General features: G+C 37.4%; 2 protein-coding genes across 3 annotated transcripts; both read right to left on the bottom strand.

Moving 5' to 3' along the window:
* Nucleotides 1-2,364: 2,364 nt before the first annotated feature.
* On the bottom strand, nucleotides 2,365-6,226 carry LOC110688502 (putative respiratory burst oxidase homolog protein J). 2 transcript variants are annotated; one of them, XM_021865264.1, is made up of 11 exons: nucleotides 5,917-6,226; nucleotides 5,186-5,396; nucleotides 4,400-4,562; nucleotides 4,252-4,300; nucleotides 4,038-4,151; nucleotides 3,871-3,968; nucleotides 3,609-3,765; nucleotides 3,381-3,497; nucleotides 3,112-3,240; nucleotides 2,932-3,010; nucleotides 2,368-2,794 (listed from the first exon to the last, which is right to left on the bottom strand). In XM_021865264.1, exons 1-11 carry the CDS (start codon nucleotides 5,938-5,940, stop codon nucleotides 2,691-2,693), a joined length of 1,245 nt encoding a protein of 414 aa, XP_021720956.1. In that variant the 5' UTR covers nucleotides 5,941-6,226; the 3' UTR covers nucleotides 2,368-2,690. The 2 variants fall into 2 exon arrangements, with proteins under 2 accessions (XP_021720957.1, XP_021720956.1); XM_021865265.1 differs by lacking the exon at nucleotides 2,932-3,010 and having other exon boundaries at nucleotides 2,365-2,794.
* A 367-nt stretch (nucleotides 6,227-6,593) lies between these two features.
* LOC110688501 lies at nucleotides 6,594-12,161 on the bottom strand. Its single transcript, XM_021865263.1, has 3 exons — nucleotides 11,479-12,161; nucleotides 7,118-11,295; nucleotides 6,594-6,880 (listed from the first exon to the last, which is right to left on the bottom strand). Exon 2 carries the CDS (start codon nucleotides 11,157-11,159, stop codon nucleotides 7,176-7,178), a length of 3,984 nt encoding a protein of 1,327 aa, XP_021720955.1. The 5' UTR covers nucleotides 11,160-11,295; nucleotides 11,479-12,161; the 3' UTR covers nucleotides 6,594-6,880; nucleotides 7,118-7,175.
* Nucleotides 12,162-12,927: the final 766 nt, after the last annotated feature.

Genomic DNA, 12,927 nt, shown 5'->3' with positions numbered 1-12,927 from the left:
ATTGCGAAGGAGATATTTAAGCTCTTGAATACAAGTACATAAATATATGATTTATCATATATTAAGCATACCTGAAAATAATTTTTTGTACTAGATACTGGTTTCCAGAATTTTTCAGAAAATGTTCTTTTTAAACCTCTAAGCATCTCCACACGGTTTTTGTTGTTTGTTGAAGTCCTCATCATATGCCTTGAGCATAATGTTTCTAATTGCCAAATCTGTATAATATCAATGATACTTGAGTATAAGAACAAAGCGAAGCTAGACTAATAAAAGACCGAAAAGGAATGAAAAGTTTAATTTGTCACTGAGAGGGCAGAGATAATATGATGTATAAGATTGAAAGACATGCCTCTATAAATCCAAAGTCATCAGGATCAAGCTCGTTCACGATCAATGTTGCATAGTCTGCCGCTTGTGTCTTGAGGTTATCAAGTTTGTTAGTCGAGGCACTAAACTCGATAGCCTGAGGTAGGATCAAACAAAGGGAACATCAAGTCAGTGGTGAGCAAGAAAGCTTACTATATATGATCTAAATTTTTTAAGAAAATCATTTGTTTTCTTCACCTCACGAATTTCTTCTTCTGATAATTCCCCATCATCATTCTTGTCACAACTACAAAACGAAATAAAACAAAAACAAACCATCAAGCTAGATTGAACCTTTTCTAGCTTAGTAAGCAAATAAGAGAAAGAATAGAGTGAGAGAATAATTTGCCAACTTACAATCAAAGAAGAGCTGCAACTGGTTTATAAAGTCTTGCGCGTTCATCAGTGCCCAAACATCATACATTACAACCATTTCGATCCCATTTGAAGTATTTAATCTTAATCTTCTTGCATATACATTGTATATCTCCATCGCAAATTCTTCTGAATCTTCCATTCCTTCATTTCCAAATAATCATTAATATCTTAGCAACAAATCTACGAAGTCATGTATAGAACTTACGTACAACCTTATCCCAAACATTGGTGATAGGATTTTCAACTTCAACCAGTAATCACACAAGTATTGTATTGTTATTTAGAATCGACAAGGTCACAATAGAAAGTCATTTGCTTAATTGTGTTACAGGTTGTGCATCACATGATCGAATTTATAAACTATTTATTGATTATACTTGTGTTTCGAAGACAAAGGATGCCGTTTTTCTTAGGAACGATGTATAGTACACAAATAAAATGGTAAAACACACAAAATAATTTGTAGAATGTAGGAATTGTACCAATGACGACACCAAATTTATCTTTCGCGAGCACACCATCAACAGCACTCTCTCTAAACCTCTTTTCGACAGATATCCAGGGAACGCCATCAAGAAATCTTAGACTTGGCTTTAGGCTTGACGTTGGAATATTTTGACGAAGTTCAGCTACGTTTCTTGCAAAACTACCTTCTGATAGATCAAGCTTTGGACTTTTGACTCTGGAATTTTTTTCATCAATCTTCATTACTAGCGAATCTCCTACTAAATCCATGGTGATTTCAACATAATCATCATGCTCCATTACCCCTCCTCCTACTGTTAGTAAAAACTTCTGATAGAATTATAGAAATTTTCCGGTGGAAAATAAAGATTAAAGGGCTTTTTGGATAAACACTCAAGAAATGACTCAGTCAAAACATTGTGATGATTAACTAATGATAGTATGAAGCTTTCTTAGAGAAATGGCTCGAATGAATGCGGGCTCAACGAGTTAGTAACCTAAATACAGGGCATACAGTGCAACTGAATGCAAGATTGGCAACCAAAGTACAGTTAGCACTTACATAAAATCGAAGTGATTAGGGCTTTATACGAAGTAAAAAGTAGAAATGGTAAGCAGTAGTACAGTGTAGATCACACGTTCTAGATCTTATTGAGGCAAACCACTTAATCTGTCAATTGTAGTTATTATCAACCCTGCTGGCTTTTTATAGAATATTTTTTTTTTTTGTAAAAGACAATATCTGCATGCTTATAATATCGCCTTGTTAGTGTTTGAACTTTTCCCCTGGCTCAAAGATATTGTAATCGTCACCCTAAAATCCAGTGGCGGAACTTGAAGGGTTTTGTTAGGGATCAAGGCCAAAACACTTAGCAATTTTATTAGCATAGCAGTATAGCACATCATGAAACTGCATCTATATTCTGTAAGTTTGTCTAATTTCATCTTCTCACTCTCTAATGAACAAAACTACATTAATGGAACTAATCAACCTATATTATTATTTTTTGCTAAACGGTGTTCATGATATACGTCATAAACTGATCAATATAGCCTTAAAAAGGGATCATTGATCAATTTTCTGGTAGTCAAAGTTTCCAAAGCATCGAAGCAGCCCCTTTGATGAAGATTAATTTTAGATGCGTACACGAATGAAGGTTACTACATAGATTAAAATTAGACGCGTAAACCAGAATTTTGATATTAGGTATTTTCCTGAGAAAATAAAAGAGGTTCGTATTCCACACAAATCATATCAGTAAATAACAAATAAGTCCCAAAAAAAAATTTACATATTCACATGCAATACGAGTGTAACAGACAGCTCTTATCTCCTTTTATTGAACTAGCTGGGCAAATTGTTATAAACTCTTGAGCATCCAGAGAAGATTGAAGGGAATGAATCTTGAGCAATCAATCAGACAGGTTCGCATTCATTTGTTATTTCCCCTGCTGTTTTTTTTTGCTGTATCTGAACTCTAAAGGTTCTCCTTGTGGAAGTGGAAGGTAATATTAAGGCCAACATATTTGCAAAACCTCCTCAATAATTTTATCTCACTTTGATTTCCACAACAAAATACACCTACAATATAATGATAATACATATTTGAACATTAATTAGTCAAGGCGTTATGTCAAGAACAACAAAATTAAACATAACTAAATTACTGGTCACTTTCAGAATTCAGATACTTGGAAAAAAAATTAAAAAAAAAATACCTATTTTTTGTGATTTGTGTGTGGCAGCTAGTTTCTCACCTACCTTGTACCATTCAGGTTTTGCAAAATATGTTTTTATCTGTTCAAATTCTATGTTAGACTTTACCAAAGTGACAGCTGATAAAAGAGATCATGTATTAAGGTAATTGATCTAACCAACTGGTGGAAAGTTTATTTTACCTGGCTTTCAGAAATCACATCAACTCTGTTCCTAGCATACTGCAATGATTGTACCATTTGTATAAGTACAGATCGAGCATCACCTTCTTCATACACACTAGTCAAGTAGTAACAGATTTCTATCACATTCTGTTAATTGAAGTTCCAAAGTAAATAAAGGGACATTGGTTAAGTGATCAATACTAGAACAAAAAATAGACCAAATACTGAAGCACATGACAAGTTAACTGCTAAAAATGAAATGAATTACTTGGTCTAGCAATACCCACATCTGAATCATATTGTGCAATATCATCCACGACATCCTTGAACAAATCAAAGGAGCCCTGTTCACTTGTAACCCAATAAAAGTACGCCTTTTCAGGCCTCTTTCTGCTCTCAATATCCTGCATTCATTTCAAAAATACCTCACTCAATGACTCAAACAAGATCCTAGAAGATCTCAGAATGATCTTTAACGAATTGACTGAGCAGCGTTCTGGTGTTTAGTTAGGTACCTGTGTGCTGCTTTCCTTCAAGTTATTCAAGAGATCCTTGAGGATGCTGGTGAAAAAAGTTGCTCCAGTGCCGATTCCAATGAGTAAGAGAATTTCATACTCTTTGTAACTCTTCTCGGGAGTTCCACATAGGCCTTTGATGTTTATATTTTGAAAACTGTAAAACAACGGATTTATGAAAGTCAGGCTCATTTTCTTGCAGTGGAAAGTAAAATGCTGAAACCATGTTACTCCTTATAATATGGTCATGATGTCTTCTCACATTGTTGGACATGTTGGTTGACGATCCAAGTCAATCCCATGGATTCGGTGATTGGTTGAAGTCCACATTTCCTCTAAAAATGCTTCAAGTTGCCACAACTGTATATTACCAATGGTACTTCAGTATCAGAAGCTAAAAAAGAAAAGACGAAAAAAGCAACAAAAGACCTCTATATATCCTTGGCAATCTGAGTCCAGCTCTCCCATGATCAAAGATGCATAATTTTGTGCTTGTGACTTGACTTTCTCAAGTTGGTTAGCCGAGGCACTTAAAACTATTGCCTAATGTTCAAATAAAAGGGAACTTCATGTTAGTTGTTAGCATGAAAAGTTCACTACAATAGAAAAGACGTACCATTGAAGAATCATTTGTATTCATTACCTCGCAAACCTCATCTATCGATAGCATCCCATCTCCATCTTTGTCACACCTACAAAGAACAAAATCCATCAAGACTTGACCATTTCTTGGGAGCAAATCAGAGAGAAAATACTGGAACATAAAAATGGCCATCAAATAATCAGCTTACATGTCAATGAAGATTTGCAAACGGATATCAAAATCTTGGCTAGTCATATCTTCCCAAAACATTCTCATTTCATCAATTGTTATCCCTTTTGAAGTATCCAACTTCATTCGCCTTGCCAACATATCATACAATTCGCCCGCAAATTCTTCTGAATCACTCATTTCTAAGAAAAGATTTTGAAGAAGGCTTTCGATAAGTGTTGGTGAAATAATTTTATACTTCCTCACTCTGTCCAGAAATAGTTTTCAAACTATACTAACTTCTCATAAACAAGGAATCATATCGTCCTAATCAATGATTTCATATCACTTAACTAATGTAATGTGGCTGCAGCGAATGTGGATCTGCCCGTAGCTTAGTTGCAGTGGTAATGCGAGCATTGTGGTCATGGTCAGTCATGATATGGTGGTGGAGGTTTGAGTGAGCGTGAAGGTTAGGATGTGGTAGTGGGTGGGAAAGAAAATTGATTTTGCAATACTAATTCTCCCGAAGTCTCTTTTTCTTCACTTGGGGCCATTGGGGATGGTATCTTAAAAAAAATGGAGATGATATTGCATTGCTTTAATACAGACATTAGGCTGTTACTCTTGCCATATACTCTGTTATTGAAGATAACTTTATAAAACATACTATGTTATTTATTGAACGTTATACAAATACAACATCCTTATTATGTTTAGTACAGTAGATAATATTGATTGAATTTGTGATTGATGAAAAAAATCTAATTTTTTTATGCTGAAAGCAGAAAATCCGAAAGTCAAATGAAAAAGTAAACAATTTTACCAATCACAAGATGAAATTTATCTTTCAAGAGCTTGCCACCCACAGCATTCGCTTTGAACCTCTTCTTGGTGTTTTCCCAGGAACTACCTTTGATAAATGTTAGTGTCGGGAATAATAGCGACCTTGCCAGAGCCCTGATTTGATCCAATACATCTCTATCGTTAAGCAGCATCTGGTTTGATGAATCTCCTCTGCTCTTCTTGTTGGTCATCTGAACCAACCCAACAATCAATCACGCAAATGCCGGGTTCTTAGGTTTTCAAGGTCTGTGATGCGGGTGGGTTGATGCTTGAGAGAGAGACTCAACACAACACATCTAAAATTGAGATATTGAGTTTAATATATACTAAGCATGAATGTTTCTGGAGAAAAATGAGAGCCTGGTCAAGCAGGCAGTACTTAGTAGGGGGCAACTGATGTCAAACAAAGTACAGCAAGAAAATAAAGTATTTGAAGTAAGTCAAAGGTAAGCTGTAGCCTGTAGATTACAAAGCTAATTCAAAGGTACATTTTTTGTGTATTGACAATGGAAATGCATCAATCATGCAAAATCTCTTACCAATAAATAATCCAGTAAAACAGCAGAAATTGAAATTCAAACTAAAAATTGTAACTGGTAAAATCAACTAAATATTGATTTAAAAACCACTCGAGTGATTTTAATAAGATTAAGCTTTAAAATTTAGAGAGTATAAAGATATAATCTTATATCAATGTCACCACTCCAGTACCTGAGATAAATAGCACGGAGCCATCAGCCATGGCGACAGGCAAAGAAAACATCAATACGTGCACCAGCTGCCTTGCACTAACACATCAGAGAATTCGGCTCAATTCAATAGAACTAGAACTCTGATGCAAGGAAAAACAGGAACCCTGTGCATAGCGTATCCACATATTCAAGCTTTTAAGTTAAATCATTAATGAAATTTAAACATTCAAGGGGTCGCAAGTCTCGCAACCGTGCAGCAACCACAAGTAAAGACACTCGTCAGTTTCCTCTGATATCAACCAGATAGCACACACGGAAAACAGACAGCAGCATCTGTAAGAAATGAGCCCACATCTGAGTTCCATCTCAATCCCACTTAAGTTCTTGATGAGAGTGCTCATCAATGGTAGAGGTAGATTAAGTGGGTCAAAGATGAGTCTCAGAAATGAAGCCGCTGGTTCATCCCCAACTCATGGTCCTGGCATTCCATATCAGCTTTTGCAAGAATTTGTCTGTTCAGACTGATGTCACACAAGTATTAAGGATACTTTTACTGTCTGTATAGCACAACATCAAGAAGGCATGGCAATATAAAGGTGAAATTTTTGGCTCATTGTTCTTGATCTAGTAAATACTTGACATATGCAGAAGCAAGCATTAGATAAGGGATATATGCTAAAGCAGACTACATTAACAGAAACAATAAAGAATCTGATATGGAGACACTTTGATTTCGAAGTGATGATACTATTCAATTCAAATACATTATTTACCAAGCTGTAGACGTTGAAAAAAGCCTAACTGTACTAGCTGTATTCACAAGACAACCAATTTTCGACCATTTTACTTTTTTTATCCATTTTCTCCTCTACTTTTTGGATTAGCTTTAATATCAGTAATACACAAAAAAGAAATGTAGCACCTCGTAATATATCATACATCGTCAAGGCTTGACAGGAAGGTCAACATACAAGAGCTTAATCCTGCAAAAAAAGCAAACAAAAAAAAAAAATATCGCATAAGTTGTCCAGGAATTTTCAATTACATGGTACTGAAAATGAGACCATGCATAACATAAATAACAACCAGGCCATATAAAGGGGTGCTCCAATTCAGTCCAAAGAGTACTCAACATTACTAAAATTACAACATACATTCATGTTTTTATCCAACACACATACAGGAGAGAGAGTGAGAAAGAGAGTATACATATTTAATACCTGAGAAAACACCGCTTAGGAGAATGCTCCAACAAGTCCGACCCATCTCTATTTTCTACTATGTTTCCTCAATAAATTCTTCTTTCGTTGAGACATCTTGGCACTGCAATCTACTTTCCAGCATTTGCGGGGAAGCAGCTTCATCAGGCATGTGACTAGCCTTAGCGTTGTCTTCTGTTCTTTGTCCTGTATCATCATGAATTACAACTGATGTTTTTTCACTATTTAGGCCTGTTGGCACAACATTGAGATCAGAGCTCAAATCAAATCCATTATTTTCTATGTTTCCCTGGCAAGCAACAGTAACTTGGTCATCTTGCTCAGTTACATCTTTCTTCTGCCTCTTCCATTTCTTGGTAGATGAGGTACCATCATCCTCAAAATCCTCTTCTTCCCGTTCTCTATGCAAGTAAACCCACAATTTCCTCTCTCCATCAAACTGTACACATGGATCACGCTCATAATGTAAACGATCCAGGGCCCCACTAACAACCTGATTAACCTGAGAATCAGTGACATCCTCCACAATATACTGAGAGTCTCTTATCAAAGTGCAAACATCAGCTCTGGTACCAATGCTCCCCGGTAATCTAGAAGCTGCATCTCTGACAAGGCAAAGGATGGTAACATGAGGAGGTCTATCACGTTTCAACATGAAATGATCTCGAGCTTTTGAAGTCGGCTTACCACCACATCTTCTCAATGGAGCAACTATAGATTTCTTACCATCAGCAGCGGTATAAGAGAATGCTCTATCAGGAACTGAATACCTCAGTTGCTCTTCCTTGCGGAAATAATCCCTAACTTCGTCAGAGCTTCGGGTAATGGTAGTTAGACTCTTCTGAGCTCTCAAGTCTCTGAACCTTTCTTTTTCATCAAAATTTAGCTGCATTAACTCCTGTGGTGGTGGAGGAAGGCTTCCAATTTGCTGCAGAGTCTCTTGACCACTTTTAAGCCAGTTAGCATATGAATCAACCAACTTTACAAGCATTTTACGAGAAATATTCCAAGCCTCTGGGGAAGTCAACTCCTCAGAGGTTTCATGGTCTGTTGAACTCTGTGAAACTGGTCCAGTCCAAGACCAGCATTTGGCGGACTTCTCATAACATATCAGTGGCTTCCAACCCTTGGCTCCCAGGGGTGCGGTTTTGGATGAGAAAATCTTCAAAACTCCTCTAACTAGATCTTGAAGTGGCTCCTGAGTCTCAAGAATACACGGATCCCCAGGACTAGATCTTACACGATTCACAATTTCCTGAACTGTTATAGAAGGAACATTTGAGTTTTCAGGACATTGAATGTTCATATCTAACCGTTCCACGGAACCATTTCCACATTCTTGCTTCACATTCTTATCTTCAGGTTCTGCTCCAGTGTTCTCATTATGCTTCTGGCCCTCCAAAGCACCATCAGGACTGGGAGTAATCAATGCCATGCGAACAGCTGAAAGAAGGTGAACAATGGAGAAAGAGAAACCAGTATGTACAGTAGGTGTTATTGGAACAAATGGCTTCTTTTGAGGTTTAATCTCTGGCTCTGGATCTGCAATCACAGCCTCTAGAACAGGAACTTCTGATGTACTGGCACCTGGGGAACCACACTCTGTCTCCAGTCTTTTTTTGGCCCAATTCTTCAAGGGGGTGGAATCAGAAAGCTGCTGATGAGACGTCAAGTAATCAGATCCATCTTGCCCATTAATTTCTGCAAAAACTTCCTTTCTCTTCTTCTTCTTCTTAGTGGATGAAGTGCAACCGACTAATGTAGTAGAATCCAAGTCCCTGGAACCTCTGCCCATTGGGTTGCCATCAAATATAACCCCATTCTCTTCAAGATTGTAACCTCTCATGTTCTTGGACTGCAAGGAAAATTCATAGCCAACATTTCCTTTCTGCCTTCTCTCCACAGATGAGGGAATATTCATGGACATAGGAGAGCTTCCAGCAACCTCAGATAGAACTTGGCCATTCCTTCCAAGTCTGTAAGTTGATTTCATATCACTTTCAAAACATGAGTTTCCAAAACCACCACCATAATAATAATCCTCTGCCACTCTTGTGGCAAAGTTTTGCCTCATTTTTGACGGATAAGATTCGATCTCTGGCCTTGGAAAATGCCTTTCAAAATTAGCCATTGTACTAGAGTCAGGTAGCATCCCTTCACGAGTCAAAACACTTCCTTTAACACCCTTCTTCGTCCGTTTCACCTTCTTCTCGTCCAAAATTGACCTGGACAAGGGAGACTGAGAAATATCCATGCGGCCATGTTTTGCTCGCTTGGACATGATCATAGAACTGTTATCCTGGTCTGCCTCATGTTGATCGGATGAGTCAGACTCTGTTTCTTCACCTCCATGAAACACTCTATCACCATTTAAGGGAAACATACTAGACCCTCCATTTCGCACTGCAGCCCCTCTAAAATTCTCAGAAAAAAGCTTTGCTCGCTTCTCTGGATGAAAGGTTCTATCCTCTATCTGTTGGGAAGCTTGCAGAGATGTAAATCTATGATCAGGAAATTCTCTGCCCACCTTCAGTTTCCTGGTCTCAACATCAATACCCTCATAATCATACGAAGGATCAGTTAAGTATGCCTCTCCCTGTTGATTCTTCATCCAATATGGTTCCGAAGCATCTGCATAGCCAGCCAGATTCCTTTTCAAAGCAAGCTGTGAAGAACGGCCTTTAGCAGGTCTCATTTGTTGGTTGTATACAGGATCAATATACTTAGCCCTTCTGGAAGAATCAAGCAAACCTCTCACATTTGACGGCTTAGCAGTTAAGACTTTAATATCAGACAGCTGATTAATGTTCAAGTTCCTACCATGAGCAGCTAAATCAGGCTTTGAAGATTGATGCCGACTTGCATAATTGTCACCATCACATTCATCATCTACAAAAGCTTCATGGTTCTTTGTTGACCTGACAGGCCTCCCCCTAACCATCATATTTCCATCCATACCATTCCAATATCTCTGTGTAGCAATGCCATACATCTCTTGCTCGTCATCCCCACTAGTTGTCATAATATCATGCATAGCTGCCTTGCCCATTCTAGAGGCAACCAAGTCTGAGCCATGAGCACCAGTGTTCATGTTCTGGTGGCGATATACACGAGAATGGACACGTGATGATACTACATTCGGAGAAGGGTTTCTCATTCCAGCCACCTTCAACAATCCTTTTGGATTTTGCTGCTCATATTTGGTAACATCACCAGATCCTCCCCTTCCCCCAGAGAAATCAAAAGCAGGACTGGCACCATATAGAGGATCATATCCTGCTTTCTTCCCAGCATTCCGTCTCTTTGACCTCAACAAAGCCTCACCCGACTCCCTTTCGGAAGACTCAGACCCCATGTATTCATTCCTTTCCCCCATCAAACTCTTTTGACTTTTCGCTATATTCCAAACACGCAGTTTCTCCTCAATGCTATAACCCTTGCATTTCTGCCAAGCTTCCTTCATGAGTAAGAAATTACTGACCATTGAATCCTGATACCTCCGCAATAAATGAGTGTGCTGGTGTATCTGAAAGAAATTCAGCCCCTGGCGATACAGAGCAACTCTCGGCTCACACAGCCCTCCCTTCAACATCTGATTTAACTTAGTTATAGGACTACCAAAATGGAAATTTCCACCTCCAAACAGCTCCTTCAAGGTCAGCATGAACATCTCCTGATCCATGTCAGGCAGGTACTTTGTGAGGCCGAACCTCTCTTCCTCAGTCAAGCAATCATTCCAAACATTCAACGACAAAATTCCATGTAAATCAGGAAGATCATAAACCTCAAAAGGGATGCAACAAGTCTGGTCCCCAACTTGGCAAAATTCAGACCCGGTTTCCCCTAAATCCAACAAATCAAAATCATCCGATCCTGCCCCAGAATCAGCATCATCAAATTCATCATCATCCTCAGAATCCCCGGAATTCCTCCTACGAAACTCATCATCATCACTCGACATACTCTCCCTACTCCTACTCCCCACAGAAAACTCCGAATCCAACCGCGACACCACCTTAACGTTGTTCTTTTCAATAGCCATCTAACATAACCATTAAACACACACTAACCTCCTCCCCAACTCAGCTCAACACACTCGAATTCTTATCCCCTGGCTCACAACTCAACCCCAAAACAAGACGACCTCAATTGATCAAATCGAAATTCCAATCAAAACCCTAGAAACACCCAACAAAATTTTCAAAACTTCAAACCAAAACAACAAACTAGCGGGAAAAAACAACAAAAACAAAAAACAATCACACGCCCCAAACAAAAGAAAAAAATCAATCAACAATGCCATAACAACAAATTAAACCAATAACAAACACAATTCAAAAATCAAATAGATCAAAAAATACCTAATTTGACGATTCGCAGAAACACCAAATCATCAAGGAGAGAGAAGAGTAAGCAGCCATGAAATCGAAGAATGCGGTAAAAGCAGCGACCCAGAAAACCCTAGAAAAAGTAGAGTGAAATAGAAAGAGAAAGAGAGAGAAAAGAGGAGAAGCGGTTATATAAATATCGAAGGGAGGAAGAAGACGAAGCAGACGTGGAGGAATTACGGGCGTCTGATTAATATTAGAGAGAGAAAATGACGAAAAAGGGCATGAATGAATTGAGAAGAAGAAAAGAGGAGAAGAAGAGGAGAGAGAAAATGAAAGAGGAAAGGTTTTTATTTTCAGAAGAGAGAGAAAACCCAAGAAACTAAGAAAGAAAGAGAAAGGAAGACGAGAGTTTTTGTTGTTATTGCTAAGAGAGAGACGGAGACTCATACCAAGCCCAGACCGTTGCAGAGGGTGTTGTTTTCTTAATGCTACGCTGCGTTTTGCCCTTTTTTTTTATTTATTAATCTAGTTACTACATCATTTTATATTTTTGTGAGCTTCTAAAATGATTTTTTTTTTTTTTACGAAAATCTAAAATGATTTTTAAATGTGATGAAGGTGTGTTGAGATTATATTGTTAATTGTAATCATTGTAACAATACATTTATTGTGTATTATATGACATATTATTGGCATGTGTATTATTATAATATTATACAGAATGATGTGTACATCACACGCGTTTTACGTACATTCATTCATACATTGTTATACATGTAGTATATTGTTTGTTGAACACGTGGCCATCTTGGTATGGACTATGGAGTGTTTTTTTTTTTCTCGACCATAATTACTTGACACTACCAATTATGAAAGAATTAGATCTTACTTATGCAAGCCACTAAAGCCAATTAGCTAGATAGGCTAGATTATTGCAGGTCGTGTTCTTTATTTTAGCTGTAGTCCTGTTGGTTGCAAGTTTCGTAAGTTCAACCAATAAGTGTGCAAGTTTCGTAAGTTCAACCAATAAGTGATCAATTGGGAAAATAAACAATCAATGGATTTTTAAATTGGACATTCCAATGAATAATGTGAAAGTCATCTCTCTTAATGAACCAACATCATGGGTATGATTGATAAAGAATTAAAGATAAGTCACCTACTCACCTTTTTATTGAAATTGATACTTGTATTTAACGTTTATCAGACTGCCACACTGAATAAGTTAATTTGAATTACATACCCTTTTTATTTTACAGAATTTGAATAACATACTTAATTTTTGGTTGTTTAAAATAATTACTTGATAACTACAGTACTTAAAAATGAAGTTTAATAGGCATATCATTACACTTATTAAGTTATTATGCATAAAGTTTTTAATTAATTGTAAAGAAGTTTAAGGTACTCAAGTACTTAAGGACCCAACCAAAGCTTATGGCTTTCTAATGGAGGATTAAAGATTGCTAAAGATTGCAT

The sequence above is a fragment of the Chenopodium quinoa genome, unplaced genomic scaffold (assembly GCF_001683475.1).
Source record: "Chenopodium quinoa cultivar QQ74 unplaced genomic scaffold, ASM168347v1, whole genome shotgun sequence".
NCBI classification, from domain to species: domain Eukaryota; kingdom Viridiplantae; phylum Streptophyta; class Magnoliopsida; order Caryophyllales; family Amaranthaceae; genus Chenopodium; species Chenopodium quinoa.
This window is presented reverse-complemented; position numbering and strand designations above follow the sequence as displayed.

Bases quoted from the DNA above. Each gene is read 5' to 3' on its own strand.
- LOC110688501 (XM_021865263.1), bottom strand. From the start codon at position 11,159: ATGGCTATTGAAAAGAACAACGTTAAGGTGGTGTCGCGGTTGGATTCG.
- LOC110688502 (XM_021865264.1), bottom strand. From the start codon at position 5,940: ATGGCTCCGTGCTATTTATCTCAG. The intron at 4,301-4,399 runs GTAAGCTGATTA...TGTTCTTTGTAG, and splicing joins TTGCAAATCTTCATTGACAT to GTGTGACAAAGATGGAGATG. The intron at 3,241-3,380 runs GTGGGTATTGCT...TTCAATTAACAG, and splicing joins TTGCACAATATGATTCAGAT to AATGTGATAGAAATCTGTTA.